The sequence below is a fragment of the Phyllobates terribilis genome, unplaced genomic scaffold (genome assembly GCF_046119375.1).
Source record: "Phyllobates terribilis strain yellow unplaced genomic scaffold, ASM4611937v1 Scaffold_5__5_contigs__length_657084704, whole genome shotgun sequence".
In the NCBI taxonomy this organism is placed as follows: Eukaryota; Metazoa; Chordata; class Amphibia; order Anura; family Dendrobatidae; genus Phyllobates; species Phyllobates terribilis.
In genome coordinates, this window is record NW_027362765.1 from 172470912 (window position 1) to 172488568 (window position 17657).

General features: G+C 43.1%; 1 protein-coding gene across 2 annotated transcripts in view; it reads right to left on the reverse strand.

Annotated features, from left to right (window-relative positions):
- The window catches only part of MLLT6 (MLLT6, PHD finger containing), a 41517-nt gene extending 24773 nt beyond the window's left edge, over window positions 1-16744 (reverse strand). The window contains exons 1-5 of one of the 2 annotated variants that reach the window (XM_073683461.1): window positions 16678-16744; window positions 12341-12420; window positions 2949-3003; window positions 1865-1974; window positions 1656-1759 (exon numbers count right to left, since the gene is read on the reverse strand). In XM_073683461.1, the coding sequence (XP_073539562.1) occupies window positions 1656-1759; window positions 1865-1974; window positions 2949-3003; window positions 12341-12420; window positions 16678-16714 (386 nt within the window). In that variant the 5' untranslated portion in view covers window positions 16715-16744. The other variant, XM_073683460.1, reaches the window with a different exon arrangement.
- Window positions 16745-17657: the final 913 nt, after the last annotated feature.

The following is a 17657-nucleotide window of genomic DNA, read 5'->3' on the forward strand; positions in this document are numbered from 1 at the left end:
GAAAGTGTTTGCGCATATTGGCTGTGTTTTTCAGAGGCAGTGTTGGTACACAGTTCCACACAGTGCTGAGCCCTATTCCACAACTGTTCTAAGCCAGAAAATGGCAAGAACCACTCAAATAAGAGTAACAACAGTCTATCATTACTTTAAGACATGAAGGTCAGTCATTCTGGAAAAATGCTTGAACCTTGAAGGTTTTAATACCAGAGGTTAGGACCATTCCGATTTGGGTACTCCTTGTCGCTGGTGGGATGGCTTTTCCACTTTTATTCTTGATCAAAAACAGTGTTTACTAAGTACCCTATGTTATTTATATGCACTATTACTTTTAATTATGTACTTACAGCAGGGTATATGTTCATTTTGCTTCTGTCTTAGGTTTGTCTTTTTTACTAGAACTGGACAGAAGATCAGTGGAAATATGTACTGTGGTCTGAGAAGTCAAAATTTTTCATTTTGAGATGCAGAAAACGTGTAGTGGATGCTTTATACATGTGTGGTTACCACAGTGAGGCATGTTGTGGGAGATGTGATGGCGTGGGGGTGCTTTTCTGACACCGTTAGTGACTTATTCCAAATTTAAGGCACATTTACTCAGCATGGCTACCACAGCATTCTACATGACATGTCATCCCTCCTCTATCTGAAACTGAATTTGTCAAAAACTGAACTCCTTGTATTTCCTCCCTCCACTGACCTACCTATGCCCACTATTACCATTTCCGTGTGTGGTTCCACCATTACTCCCCAGCAACATGCCCTCTGTCTTGGGGGTCACACTTGATTCAGATTTTTGATTCACCCCCTACATCCGATCACTCGCTCACTCATGTCACCTACACCTCAAAAACATCTCTAGAATATGACTTTTTTCTTAGACTATTGCAACGCTCTACTAATCGGTCTCCCTCTTACTAAACTCTCCCCTCTCCAATCCGTCCTGAATGCAGCAGCCGGGATCATATTCCTCTCCAACCGCTGCACCGATGCCTCTACCGTGTGCCAGTCATTGCACTGGTTACCCATCCACTACAGAGTGCAATATAAACTTATCACTCTCACTCACAAAGCACTTCACAGTTATGCACCACCCTACATCTCATCCCAAACCTCACCTTCAGTCTAAAGTAAGGCTATATAACCAAGAAGGAGAGGGATAAAGTGCTGCATTGTATTGAAGGCAAAGCAGCCAATAAGTGCTCAGCACGTCTGGAAACTCTTTCAAGACTATTAGAAAGCCATTCCTGATGACGGAGCTTGAGAGAATGCTAAGGGGGTGTAAAGCTGTCATCAGAGTAAACTAGGGGGTACTTTGAGAAATCTAGGGTTTAAACACAAATTCTGGTTTGCTTCACACTTTTACTCTTTATTTCCATGTGTGTTCCTTCATGACTTTCCCATCTCATATAGTAATGGCAAATTCCTATGATAAACCATCCCATTATGACTGTTGGTGTAGTGCTGTGTCCGATTCACTTTTCATCCCTGTACAGCAGTACTTCTCACCACCAGACTGTGCCTGGTGCTGAGTATCTGAGCGAAATCCATATTCCACCCCTATAGAACGTATATTAAGCCACACAATCATGGCTAAAACAGTTTGTGAAGGAACCTGTAAATTTTGCACTAGTTTCATATTGATATGAAACTCTCACCATGTCACATGGAATGCCTGTCGACACCCATGTCTGTTACAAGTCATACAGGCCCCAGATGCAGCCCTGCTTTCTCGTCCTTGGTCTTCACATATATAGCAAGTCTATGGAAGGAAACATAGTGAGACTGGAATAAAGAATGGAGGCACACAGCTGGCAAAACACATCTGTGACATTCTGAAAGTTAAAGGGCCCTTATAGCCAATTACCTTGTTGAATCGATCATGTGGCACATACTGCAGGACAATAGGCTCCATTGTCAACACATTTGCAAACTGAACCTCTGGGATATATAACGCACACACCACATGTGCCCAGCCTGTGGGAAGTATTAACAAGACATTTTAAAAAGTTGAAAAAGATGAGATTATCAGTTTTTGGGTCAAGTAGCCATCTCTATTCTGTCAAATCCATTAATAATGTCCGAGGCTAGCCATAAACATAATTATAGTTGATTTTAAAAGAATTGTCTGGTGAAAACAAGTTATCACCTACCCATAGGATGGCTGATAACTTACTGATCGGTTGGGTCTGACCATTAGAATGGGGCACTTTTATCCCTGTAATAATGGATCAGCAGTGTACATGCTCAACCGCCGCTCCGTTCATTCAGTATGGGAATACTGAGTGCTGCACTTGGTTTTTTCTGGCAGCCCCTTAGATCAGGGTTCCCCAACAGGTCATGCTTTCAGGATTTCCTTAGTATTGCTCAGGTGATAATTCCATCACCTGCACAGACAATAATTACATCACCTGTGTAATAGGAAGGAAATCCTGAAAACATGACCTGTTGGTGGGCCTTGAGGACTGGAGTTGGAGAACACTGCCTTAGAGAATGTATAAAGCAACTGACCTGCCACTCCATTTTGTAATGAGGATATAAGTGCCCCGTTGGGGGATAAACATTCAGAGTTCTGATGATCGGTGTGGGTCCAAGTGGTCGGACCCTCACCAGTCAGTAAGTTATCACCCATCATGAGAATTGCTGATAACTTATTTTCCCCTGACATCTTCTTTAAAGACTCTACAATAGTTAACGATAATCATATTGTTCATGGATCGATTTGACCTATGGGAATCTGCTTAATCACTGGGTACACTTTTAACCCATACTTGAAAAAAACATTTTCTTGAGTGAGAAAAATGCATGTGGCGCTAAAGAAAGGCACAATATTTTGCCATTTTACATAGAGAAAATTGTCAATCTCAGAAAATGAACTACAGTTCTGACCTCAAAACAAGGAGTAATTATCATATGAGAGAGGGGATCTGTAAATCTGGAGTTAGCCTTACCTCCATTGTCCGTTCTCTTCAGCGCCCCCTCTTTATGTGGACAAAGATCACATCTCTGGAAAGGAGAATAATAGAATGGTCAATTACACAAAATATTTGCAGTACTCTTCATCTGTAGGTATGTGATTACATAATGCTGGGGCTGGCATACACAGAATGTAGGTTACCATAAGGAACAGTCTACATTCTGTTAATAGTTTTTGCAGGGTAAGGGGGAGGGAGGTATCTGCGTTCTCTGCAGTGCTACATACAACCTTCTTATGGGAGTTGCTACTTAAGCTAAATCTATTCTACATACCAATTTCATCATCCCCTAACAATTTTCTTTTTATCATATTCCTTTTATTGGAAATCTCAGATTTCTGTATAAGACGTGTATTAACATAAGAACTCTCTTAAGGTTATATTACATGGCCTTCTATTGGGTTGCTCTGTCATGGCCGACCAGTGTTGATAAGAATATTTACTAGGAAATAGACATTTACAGCACACTGGTTATCAAAGCACAAGATTGTTCCAGCTTTGGCAATGTTCAAGGTTAAAACCCATAAAATTCAGATAAATATTATATATTATATGTGATTTAATTCTGACCTGTCCTATACTGATACCAGCTAGGATGCACTCATGTATTCTAATGACTAGGTTCCACCGTCCTGCAGGTATCAGTCTAAGGCCACGTTCACACGTTCAGTATTTGGTCAGTATTTTACCTCAGTATTTGTAAGCCAAAACCAGGAATGGAACAATCAGAGGAAAAGTATGATAGAAACTCGTCACCACTTCTGTATTTATCACCCACTCCTGGTTTTGGCTTACAAATACTGAGGTAAAATACTGACCAAATATTGAACATGGCCTAAGACAGATGCACGATACTTTGAAGGACTTGTGTGCATTCTGGAGGTATCAAAAGACATGATCACTTAACCGGCCCAACTCACCTCCCAATACAGAAGTCAGCTGAGCCGGAATACCCCTTTAAGAAGCCCAAAGAACTTCAATAGCAGTTGGCTATTGTTATGCAAGGTTTAATGGTGGGGAGGGGAGAAGCCACTGTCAGACACCTGAAGAGTGGTAGAACAAGAGGATCAAGAGTTGCTGGATAGACAGGAGGCCACCATAAACATGAGAGTGTAGGGCTCGTCTTCCCAAAATATGCAGGTTCCGTCAACATTGTTCAAATGTGTACAGACACCTGTAGAGTGAATTCACACCAGATTCACAGCAGATATTCGTCTGCCCCATTCATATATACAGTTAATTGAATCAGTGCTTGTGGCCAAAACAACCTCATTCAGATTAATCTGATTTTCAGTGGCCAATATTTCTGCAAGAAATCTTGATTCATGTGTGAATATACCCTTCAGCCCAGTAATTGCTAAGACTGGTATTTCACATTCCAATTTAAACAAAAAAAAAAGGACACCTGACCGGCGCATTAGAGAGTTAGAGATTGCTGAAAATGCAGAAAATGAGCCGCCTTAGATTTGTGCCAAAATGTTTGCCACATTTTAGCTTTCATTTTCATCTAATACATGTAAAATGTTAGCAAAATCAAACCCAAAAACATAATTGCTGGAGGCACGCCGGTGCCCATGGAAATCCACGAGCGCAAACGTGTCAAACCAGCAACATAGCTCCAGAACACATGAACAACAAAAGACAGAAATGGAGCTTAACAGAATACAATTAGAAAAGAAATTTTATTGATATAAATACATTAAGGTACATATAAAATCCATAAGAGGGAATATAATTCCTGATGTGTGCAAAACTTGCATTTCCTATTACTCAATATTGCTTTTAGCTTTTGTACAGATTATGGGGTATTGTAGCAACATTTTTTGCTCCCCTGTGGTTGGGTATGCATAGTGTTTACTCTTTGCTGCACATCATATTTTGCACTTTAATGATGCCTACCTGAGGTCTGTTTGTGGGGGGATTTTCTGCTCTCTTTTGCACACATCAGGAATTATATTCCCTCTTATGATTTTATATGTACCTTAATGTATTTATATCAATAAAATTTCTTTTCTAATTGTATTCTGTTAAGCTCCATTTCTGTCTTTTGTTGTTTACATGTAAAATGTGGTGGCCTCACCTACCTCATTGTAGCCATATCCACGTTTTTAACTTATGGCAAATGTGGAAGGCTAACTTATGTTTTCCGCATTGTTTGGCTTTTTGGCCAAAATTGCAACGTTTTTATGCCAAGGCATAAACTGAGTAATAAATGTGGTCACCTAGCTGGGGATGAAGATCGAGCGTGCACTTTTGCCTTAGGTTGGTGAAGTTAGCGAACATCTGTCTAACCTTACTAACAACAGTGGACACAATGCTGGGGGTTATGCATGTGCCTCCTTATGTTTCACTATTGGGTAGCACGACCCATCCCGGACGCCACAACTATACATATTACTGATATGAGCAGTACTCTCATTAGGATTCATTTTAAAGGTGACGTTTCAGCAAGTTTATGCTGCCCATGGTTTGGGCAGAGTCCGGCTGCACAACTGTAGAAGTGTGTGTTTTACAGCATATCAGAATAAACACGCTTTGAAAAGCCAGCCAGGGACTGAATGTCTCAGCTGACTAGTCCAATGCTTCTCTCCGCCCCGCTCCAGTTGACAGACAGGTCTCTGCCTATATACAGACGTAGGGAGAGTCCTATCAGTTATGGAGCACGGAGAAGCTGGCCAGGGACTACATCGGACTAGTCACATAGACACATAAGCCCGATTCATCAGGACCGACATTCTTCACACCAGTCTTGATGAAGGGTGGTCCTAGTCAGATGCTCCTGATTCATGAAGAGGCATATGCCAAGGGGTCTACACCTCTGTGTGCGCCTCTCCACAAATCCTACTCCAGTCCCCGCTGGAGTAAGATTTGTGGCATAGCGAACGCCGTCACTCGTCATGCGCTTGATAAGCGGCGATCACCATGCCCACGTCTCTGCTCCGCCCACTTTGTTGGAGCTGAGAAAAATGTTGTGAGAACGCCAAAAGTCTCAAAATTTTAACACAGCCTTGATTTGCGCCAAAATTATGCAACTTTTCAAAGCATGTTTATTCTGAAAAGAAGCAGTGATTTCAGAGCAAAACACACTTGGCTGCAATCATGCAGTGGGGTTCTGTTTCATGCTGCATGTGCTTGGGGCAGCATGACTAGTGACAGGTTCCCTTTAATAAAGCTGTGAACTTTGCTATACTAAACACCATGCATGTGAATTCCACTAGTGCGTTACACAAGACGCATAACAGGAAGTTCAAAGTCCTCACTTAACAATACAGATATGCTCAGAAGCAACTTTAAAGGGGTTGTCAGGTCTAAAATGACAAGTCTGAAGTCACTCTATGTGACCGGGAATAGCGCTCACGTACCGCACATATGCAATATGCATATCCCCAGACAGAATAAGACTAGACTGTATCCGACCTTACGGAATACACTTGCATTGAGCGAGACCGGAAACAGTCTAGTAGGGTTCTGGCCGGGAGTGTGCATATCACATACTGGCAGTCACATGATCACCGTTCCCGGCACTGACACCGGTGAATCCCCACAATGCGTGCGCTGGGAGGATCCACAAGTCGGCACTTAAAGTGATTGCAAACTTGTCGTTTTAGACCGGACAACCCAGTTAAAGGGTACCAATAATGAATCATCAATGAGTCAAAATATATGGCTGCTTGTGTACCTAGTAAAACTATTATATACCTACACACAAATAGGTACCATAATGTTTAGTATTAATAGGAAAAATGTTATTCAATTACATCATTATATAAATAAAAACACAAATAGCAACAAGTGCAATGGGGGTATGTATGGTGAAGGTGGTAGACGAATATATCATGGGGTAATAGTGCATAAATAGATTTGATCCATATCATAATATATAAAGTGCTGTTAAATGCAATAATAGTCAATAGTAAACATCAAATAAATGAAACTAAAATATTTAATGTATAATAAACAGCATCTGAAAAAAATAGAAATATATTATATTATACGATGGCCGGTCCAGTATATGAAGATTCTCCAAGATCCTATCACAATATGTAGTAGGTGTAATAATAATATGATTAGCAAATATCTCCAATTAGAAATGTAGTATAGTTCTTCTGATTCGCTATGTCTCTTTCCTCATGCACAGGCATTGCAGAACCTTAGGTATCCATGGTTACAACCACTGATAAAGTGACAGTTAGTTATCTAGTTGCTAGTGGTTGTAACCATGGATACCTAAGATCCTGCAATGACTGCACATGAGGAAAGAGACTTAGCGAATCAGAAGAACTATACTACATTTCTAATTGGAGGTATTTGCTAATATTATTACACTTATTACATATTTGGATGGGATGTTGGAGATGGGAATACCCCTTTTATGTCCCTAAAATAGCATAGATAAAATTAAATATAATCCCCTAGAGCAGGTGTGCTGCCCCCTAACGTGTTTCGCCTGTAAAGAGGGAACAGGCAATCGCATTTATGATCACAGTTTGGAGATTTGTTATTTTCCAGAATTTTTCCAAGTAGAGCATCATCTTTGTTAATTTACTGATGTATAAATCTGGTTGGTAATCTGTCCCATTGTGGTTTACATTAAAGGAATTTTCTGGTTTTGGAAAGCATCTACTCCCCAGGCTGATGAATGCTGCAAAACAAACTGTGCATTACTCACCTTTCCTGGGTCCAGCCCTTAGTCTCTGGCGCTACTTCGGTGTCCGCTATTGTCTGCAACGCTAATATCACGTTGACACCGCTGGAGCCAATAACGGAGCTCAGTGATGACGAATATGGGGAGACAATAACAGATACAGCAAGCAGCCATGGAAACTCAGCGCTGGACCCAGGGACGGTGAGTAACACACAGTTTGTTTGTTTTTTAAACAAAATCCAGCCACCGGACACTGATTTTCTGAATTCGTATAACTCATTTAAACATACATGAAAGACTTTTGCTCGACTCCAACTCTTCCTTATAGAAAAAAGACTCTTCACATAAAGCACTGGCTTGACATACAGAATAGGAGACTGGATTCTTTTTTCCCAAAAATCACATGTAAATTGGCTTGCACTTTATCAATGGTTGATATATACTGTGCTTGTGGGATGGCAGTAACTGGAGAGAGAATTGGGCATCCGGGTAGAGAATGTAAGAATAGTAAATTGGGTAACGGCCCTTTGTATTTGTCTCGTGATTTTTATTCAGATATAGATTTCCACAATAAACTTTATTTGCAGACACAACTAACATACGTTGTGTTTGCTAGAATGCACTTCATACCATAAATCAGACCTTCGTATAGAGGCAAAGTATCTGAAGCACTAAAAAAGCTCTACAATTACACCTCCCGGGATGATCAGGGGGCCTCTACACAAGTCTTCTTTCAGATTTGCCATGCTAACTCTTGGCCCTTCATGATCTTTCTCATTTACATTACATGTTTTCCACTGTAAATGTGACCTTAAATCTATGTGTTTAGGGCTAAAAATCATTTTTGCAACGTGGTTTCATTAAAACTTTTGTACTGTTTAAATAGCCTACATGTTGGCTGCAGAATAAGTTAACTGAGAACCGATCAGTGAAGATGGTCTGATGGGAGAGAGTGTAACTTTTTGGGATTGCTCACACTGCATATAAATCAGAGGAGTGCAATGCGAGAAAAAAAAGGTATAATACTCTGACCAATGTTATTCAATGAGGCAGTGGAGATCTGCGTATTTATTCTCAGCTGTATTCAGCATAAGAAAAAAAGCAATGCCATTCCGAAATCTGATGGGTGTGAGAAAAAAAATGACATGACATATGGAGCCACACACAGCATCCGACTTTTACAGATACCTTACAATTCTGTAGCATAACAGCTTTTAATCATCTACAGGAACGTTTACAGTTTCCTGAGTAGAAAAATGGACAGCACCCGGATGGCATTCGAATACTGTCGGATTTTTTCACTGACCCATAGACTTGCATTGCTGATTTTGATCTGACACTTGGATCAATATCTGACATGTTTCTGCGATTTTGCATTGACTACTTGGTCTGAGGAAAAAAAATCTGACATGTGAACAGCCCAATAAACTGTCATAGGTACAAATATCAAAAGACTGACCGTCACTTCCAAACAGAAAACTGGCGTGCACAGGTACATACTCAGAAGAGCCAACTCCATACATAACTAACAAATCAAGGTGCACTCTGTAACACTATAGTATGCAAACATGGAATATATGAAATTTGAATTGCATTACTGCTCTAGAAAGATAGGAAAAAGCGAAGATACTTAGCGCATAAATTGGCCAATTCACGCATGCCGAGCAGCCACAACAAGGCGATCTTCTTTGCTGGGAACCTATCTAATGTGATTCCTCTCCTGTGCTGATAGCCTACATATTGATGTAATATTCTTATTTTGTTTTGCCTGGACAACCCCTTTAATCCCTTATGGATGCATCCAATTTTCATTTTCGCATTTTCATTTTTTCCTCCCTAGTTTTCAAATAGCCATAACTTTTTTTTTATTTTTATTATTATTATTATTATTATTTATTTTTCAGCCAACAGAAATATGTGGGGTTGATTTTTTTGTGGTACAAGTTGTAGTTTTGAATGACAGCATTCATTTTATGATATACCGTAAGAGAAAATAGCAAATAAAAAGCCAAGTGATATGAAATGTTTAAAAAAACAAACACACACAATTAAGCCATGTTTTTTTGGGATTTATTTTTAGGGCGTTAATTTTACAGTAAAATGAGCTGAAAATGTGATTCTCGAGATTAGTACGATTACAGCGATACCAAACATCTATAGCTTTTTTTTTTTACTATATTAGTGGCTTAAAAAAATTCTGAACTTTTTTTTTTTTTTTTTTTTAAATATTAGGCTTATGCAGTCATTTTGAGAGACCCATAACTTTTTCATTTATCCATCAATGGAGCTGTGTGAGATCTTTTTATTTTTTTGTGTGGCGAGCTGGTGTTTTTATTTATACCATTTTTTTTTAACTGTAATTTTTATTGAATTATAAAATAGAATAATACAATACAATAATACAAATAACACATTACATTGTAGTCTGATAATTGAATGGAAAACCAACATTCCTATAGCTAGGAAGACCTTCTTTATCTTATGACTGGTTGACAATGAAGTAATAAGCTCAAGAAGATGAGGGCACAAACAGGCCCCAAGACCAGTCTCTTCTCCCACCTTTGTGTCAAGACCTTCCATTTATTGTTACAAAACCTTTCCAAGTCATTAAAGAAAACTGCTTATTAACATAAATAAAACAGACTAATCGACAATGGACGAAGACAGAGACAGAATAAGTGCCCACGATGCAGAAATGCTGCATATTTTTTCCGCATCTCCCTGGCAGGTAAAACGCATGCGGATTTTACATGCGTTTTTCCCGCCAGGTAGAAGCGTTTGTCAAGCGTTTTTGCATGCATTTCTGCATGCGGGTTATCAAGCGCTTTTCCAAGCGATTTTAGCATCACTTGGAAAAGTGCTTGACAACTTGGTCACACTATATAAATCCATGCAACCGGCATATATAGTGTGACCAAGTTAATAGTTGAAAAAAAGAATAAAAATGGTTAAAAATAAAGATTATACTTACCTTCCGATGTCCCCCGGTCTTTTCTCCACTGCGTCCGGTCTCTTGTTTGGCTCGCGGTGGTGTGAAGGGACCTTTCATGACGTCATTTAGTCATGTGACAGGTCACGCGCCCCTGACATCAGCGGTCGCGTGACCTGTCACATGACTAAATGATGTCATGGAAGGTCCCTTCACACCACCGCGAGCCGTAAAAGAGACCGGACGCAGAAGACAAAAGACCGGGGGACATCGGAAGGTAAGTATAATGTTAATTTTTTATTTCAAATTCTTTTTTTAACAGGTACCATGGTACCTGGGTCTGGAGGAGAGTCTCCTCTTCTCCAGACCCGGGTACCATCCGCACATTGAATCGCTTAATATCCGCATGTGCACATGTAGTGATGCGGATATTAAGCGATTCAATGCAAGTCAATAGTGGCAATTACGCTGCGTGTCCGCAAAATTAATGGACATGCTGTGTATTTTTCCGCAATGATAATCCGCAGCGGAAATTTCAGCAGCATGTGCACAGCACATGCGGATTATCATTGGGGACCATGGGACACGTATTACCAAGCGGTTTTTTAAGCGTTTTCGCTGCAGAAATTCCGGGGCAAAAACACTTGAAAAACGCATAGTGGGCACGCAGCCACATAAGAAAGGGGGGTGGGAGGGATAAAGTGAAGTGAGCTAATCAACAATTATACTGAGCCCAGTAGTAGTCCCAGGGCGCCCAAATTGTATCGAATACGGACACTTTGTCATTCAATATAGCTGTCATATATTCCAATCTTCTAATGTCCGATATTCTACTCATCAGATCACTCAAGGAGGGAGGAGCCCTTTCCTTCTATTTATACTATTTTGATGGACATATTATGTTTTTATCGCTTATTGCGTTTTTTTGCAGCGACGGAAAAAATGCAATTCTGATACTTTGATCTTTACAGCATTTATTGATCAAGTAAGTTTATTTTACATTTGATAGATCAGACTTTTATAGATGCACTGGTGCCAAATTAGATTTTCTATTTTACATTTTTTTTAATTTATTTATTTTTTAACTGGGGATATCTGGGGGTGATTTTAATTTTTATGTTTTTATTTTTATATACTTCTGTTTTACTTTTCGCTTTATTTTTTAGTCCACTGCAATTGCTAATACTATATTCAGCAATACATCAGTATTGCTGTATATAGTCACAGGAAAATTAACATTATAGGCACGTGGCCTTCAGCAGGCCCCTTGGCTGTCATAGCATCCCAATGGCTCCCTGCGACTGCATCGCGGGAGGGCTGGTGGCCCGCCAAACAGACACCTGGGCAGGACTACAGCACTTAAAAACTGCTGTCAGTGATTAACAGCGGTGTTTAAGAGGTTAATAGTAGTAGTTGGCAATAGCCAGAATCTGTCCTGTGTGTTGCATGCTCAGCTCCTGAGCCTGCATGATGTAGTAGTACATCATTCATGGAGCGTTAAGAGGTTAAGGCTATGCTCCAAACAGAATGAATGTAATGTAAAAGCCTGGTACCCAAGATGTGTCCAATGTTCTCTAAAAAGCCTACAATAATATGGTAGGGAATTAAAGGAACAGAGTTGCTCACTTTACAAACCAGATCACAAGCAGTGAAGATATATAATCCCACGACTGCTCTGTCAGTCCAGCTCCCGAGATCAGCCGCCTGTGCCGTGTCAGTGGATTTACAGGCACAGGATGCATCTGCTGACGGGATAGGACACCATACTGAGCACACATACATATCACTACTTACCACCCTGGCGGCTCTCTCCTGTGACTCACACTTCCGACAGAACCATGGACCTGTTGGCACCTGTACAATCCCATAGCATGCTGGAAGGAGAGGGAAAAACATTACAGGATTAAACAGAGGAGACAAAATCTACAGAAAGCCAATATCGATCGCTAAAGAGGGGCAAAGCAACTGTAGCTCAGTCTGGCAGCGTCAGTCTCTCCTTGGTGATGTATGGGGGCTTTATCATTTCTATATTGTACATCACTACTCTATATTATTATAAAATATACATGCAAATGGGAGCCAGGTGGGGACCACACTCCTGTAATTCTGGTGATTGTTGGTGGGGGGTGGGAGGGGCTCAGTAACTGGACTGCCATCAATCAAAACTATTGCATCTATGTGGTTTTTTATTAGCCAACATAGTCCTTCCCTAATACACTTCTTTCAGTTCTGGCCTTGCTTAAATAAATAACCTGTGTTATTAGCTTTTTTCACTTTCTTTATGAAAGATGGCTCCGTTCATTAACAAAAAAAATCAGGCAATTCCTGACCACGGGCTTATTATGGAATTGCCGTTCAGCTTCATGAAATTCAAAAGAGCGGAGCTTCAATATCAAACACATCCCACTGAGAAAGTGGCGCCATTTCTGGCAACAAAACAAAAAAAACAGACATTTTTCTAACCCTGGAAAACCCAATAAAAGGACTGTCACATTTTTGACATGAGTGTGCTTCCCGCTTGCTGGGAGGTGGGCGAGCTTCTGCTGGACTGACATCGCCGGTGTGAACAGTGCTGCCCCCCGATGCTGCAGTATAAGGCAGCTTTGCCTCTGCAGGAGGAGGATGAGCACACTGACACTGAACCTGGCCGGATCGGAAGCCAACAGTGATCTGAACAGCTCATGGAAGAGTATAGCCGCTCTATTGGAAAGAGCTTGTAAGCACTGCACATGCTTGACCACCTCTAGTAGACCACAGCGGTGGCCGGTATCCTAGGCAACAAGCAATACATAAAGTTAAACATCCCTCCATTCTTCAGAACAAATAGGATTTTTAATAACAAGTAAACTGCAAAAGGTGCTTTTTCCATTTTAACCTTTAATGAACATGAATTAAACAGATGACTTCTGTTTCACACATGAATCACCCCCCATAGAGGTGCAGCTTTCAAAACACAAACCATGCCTTCATCTACAAGTCAGAGTACCATCACAGCGCTGGCTTCTTGTCACGTGAGTGACAGAGAGAAGTCAGTGATAAGAAGCCACATCCGCTGTCAGAGACAACAAGTAACCACATAGCGGCACAGCAACCACACAACGCTCAGTGAGCTCTATGTAGACACGTTCCTGCGTCGTCTCAGTGATAACAAATGACGCTGTACACGTCTTCCTCCGGATATCACCTACAGACCGGCACTATGGAAAGTAAGATCAGGCTGCAGATTTCATCCCTGACATCTCCTACACGCTCATTATTAGGATGGGTGTCTGAGCTGCCCAATACTCAGATACTGGCCAGGAGGAACATCTGAGGACAAAGCTCATCCATCTCCTACATGTGAAGACATCATATATGCGATCAATACCTGTACGCAGCACCTTCCGCACAGTAATGAGCGCTAGCACATATCTGTACGCAGCACCTTCCGCACAGTAATGAGCGCTAGCACATATCTGTACGCAGCACCTTCCGCACAGTAATGAGCGCTAGCACATATCTGTACGCAGCACCTTCCGCACAGTAATGAGCGCTAGCACATATCTGTACGCAGCACCTTCCGCACAGTAATGAGCGCTAGCACATATCTGTACGCAGCACCTTCCGCACAGTAATGAGCGCTAGCACATATCTGTACGCAGCACCTTCCGCACAGTAATGAGCGCTAGCACATACCTGTACGCAGCACCTTCCGCACAGTAATGAGCGCTAGCACATACCTGTACGCAGCACCTTCCGCACAGTAATGAGCGCTAGCACATACCTGTACGCAGCACCTTCCGCACAGTAATGAGCGCTAGCACATACCTGTACGCAGCACCTTCCGCACAGTAATGAGCGCTAGCACATACCAGTACGCAGCACTTTCCGCACAGTAATGAGCGCTAGCACATACCAGTACGCAGCACCTTCCGCACAGTAATGAGCGCTAGCACATACCAGTACGCAGCACCTTCGGCACAGTAATGAGCGCTAGCACATACCTGTACGCAGCACCTTCGGCACAGTAATGAGCGCTAGCACATACCTGTACGCAGCACCTTCGGCACAGTAATGAGCGCTAGCACATACCTGTACGCAGCACCTTCGGCACAGTAATGAGCGCTAGCACATACCTGTACGCAGCACCTTCGGCACAGTAATGAGCGCTAGCACATACCTGTACGCAGCACCTTCGGCACAGTAATGAGCGCTAGCACATACCTGTACGCAGCACCTTCGGCACAGTAATGAGCGCTAGCACATACCTGTACGCAGCACCTTCGGCACAGTAATGAGCGCTAGCACATACCTGTACGCAGCACCTTCGGCACAGTAATGAGCGCTAGCACATACCTGTACGCAGCACCTTCGGCACAGTAATGAGCGCTAGCACATACCTGTACGCAGCACCTTCGGCACAGTAATGAGCGCTAGCACATACCTGTACGCAGCACCTTCGGCACAGTAATGAGCGCTAGCACATACCTGTACGCAGCACCTTCGGCACAGTAATGAGCGCTAGCACATACCTGTACGCAGCACCTTCGGCACAGTAATGAGCGCTAGCACATACCTGTACGCAGCACCTTCGGCACAGTAATGAGCGCTAGCACATACCTGTACGCAGCACCTTCGGCACAGTAATGAGCGCTAGCACATACCTGTACGCAGCACCTTCGGCACAGTAATGAGCGCTAGCACATACCTGTACGCAGCACCTTCGGCACAGTAATGAGCGCTAGCACATACCTGTACGCAGCACCTTCGGCACAGTAATGAGCGCTAGCACATACCTGTACGCAGCACCTTCGGCACAGTAATGAGCGCTAGCACATACCTGTACGCAGCACCTTCGGCACAGTAATGAGCGCTAGCACATACCTGTACGCAGCACCTTCGGCACAGTAATGAGCGCTAGCACATACCTGTACGCAGCACCTTCGGCACAGTAATGAGCGCTAGCACATACCTGTACGCAGCACCTTCGGCACAGTAATGAGCGCTAGCACATACCTGTACGCAGCACCTTCGGCACAGTAATGAGCGCTAGCACATACCTGTACGCAGCACCTTCGGCACAGTAATGAGCGCTAGCACATACCTGTACGCAGCACCTTCGGCACAGTAATGAGCGCTAGCACATACCTGTACGCAGCACCTTCTGCACAGTAATGAGCGCTAGCACATACCTGTACGCAGCACCTTCTGCACAGTAATGAGCGCTAGCACATATCTGTACGCAGCACCTTCTGCACAGTAATGAGCGCTAGCACATATCTGTACGCAGCACCTTCTGCACAGTAATGAGCGCTAGCACATATCTGTACGCAGCACCTTCTGCACAGTAATGAGCGCTAGCACATATCTGTACGCAGCACCTTCTGCACAGTAATGAGCGCTAGCACATACCTGTACGCAGCACCTTCTGCACAGTAATGAGCGCTAGCACATATCTGTACGCAGGACCTTCTGCACAGTAATGAGCGCTAGCACATATCTGTACGCAGCACCTTCTGCACAGTAATGAGCGCTAGCACATACCTGTACGCAGCACCTTCTGCACAGTAATGAGCGCTAGCACATATCTGTACGCAGGACCTTCTGCACAGTAATGAGCGCTAGCACATATCTGTACGCAGCACCTTCTGCACAGTAATGAGCGCCAGCACATATCTGTACGCAGCACCTTCTGCACAGTAATGAGCGCTAGCACATACCTGTACGCAGCACCTTCTGCACAGTAATGAGCGCTAGCACTGGCTTAGATGACACTTCATTAGCATATATGTAAATAGCGCGTGTCCCATTATTAACCCTTACAATGTAGTCAGCCCCCCAGCCCTGTCCATCTCCATACACCTGACCCTTTCACCCGAACAGTTGCCCCAAAGGTGTCCTATCTACCGCCCCTTCTGTCAATACTTGCCCCTCCCCCAGGACGCGTTGCCCCACCTTGGTGCACCGCCACATTGCACCCGTGGCCGTCACAATAGACCAGTGGGTTCTCGGCCCAGCCCCTCTCATCCGAGCACACGCAACAGCCTCCAACCATCTCCTTCATCCTCCCATGGAGCCGCCGCCACTGTTCTCCCCGGGGCCGGGCGGCCGACCTGCCGGGCCAGTGCGCATGCGCAACCTGCTCCGCTCACCCCGGGCGACGACCATAGTTCTAGGGACATGACGCATGCGTACAGAAACTCAGTACACTAATAGCGCGCATGCGCGTAGCAATTATTTTTTTCTAAGTACAATAACGTCGGTAGAAGCGCCTAAAGCCAAAGTTGTGTCGTATACAGCGCACGCGCGAAACGTGCATGTTGGTTGTGGCTCATGTAAGCGGAGTGTGTATGTGGGCTCGTAGGAGGTTTAGGTCACGTGAGGGGATCAGATGTTGCTGAGACAGGTGGGTGGTGACGAGTAGCTTTTGGGTAGGAGGTGCACTGCACACCAGGCTGCTAGTACATAGGTCGTACTCTTCCAATACCTAAACATTGGGGACACCTACGAAAAGGAGAGGAAAGAAACGTTTGAGTAGTCTCCTGTAGCAACCAACTACATGGCCCTTCTCATTTTCTTGCAAAATGAGCACAACTGACACGCAGCTTAGCTTGGGCTAGCTAAAACACAAAAGCATCCTAACCTTTTTACCACCTTGGGTTTTTGCATTTTTGTTTTTTGCTCCCCTTCTTCCCAGAGCCATAGCCTTTTTATTTTTCGGTCAATATGACCATGTGAGGGCTTATTTTTTACGGGACAAGTTGTACTTTTGAACGCCACCATTGGTTTTACCATATCGTGTACTAGAAAACGGGAAGAAAATTCAAAGTGTGGTGAAGTTGTGAAAAAAGTACCATGTTCACTAAGGCTGTGTGCTCACGATGCGGATTTAATGCGTTTCCGCGGCTGCATTTCCGCGTCGGAAACGCATTAAAATCGCTTGGTAAGAGATCTGGGATGTATCCCAATGATAATCCACATGTGCTGCAGATTATCATTGCGGAAAAATCCGCAGCACAACCAATTTGGGCATTGACTTGCATTGAACTGCATAATATCCGCATGTATACATGCAGATGTTATGCGGTTCAATGCGCGGATGGAACCCGGGTCTGGAGAAGAGGAGACTCTC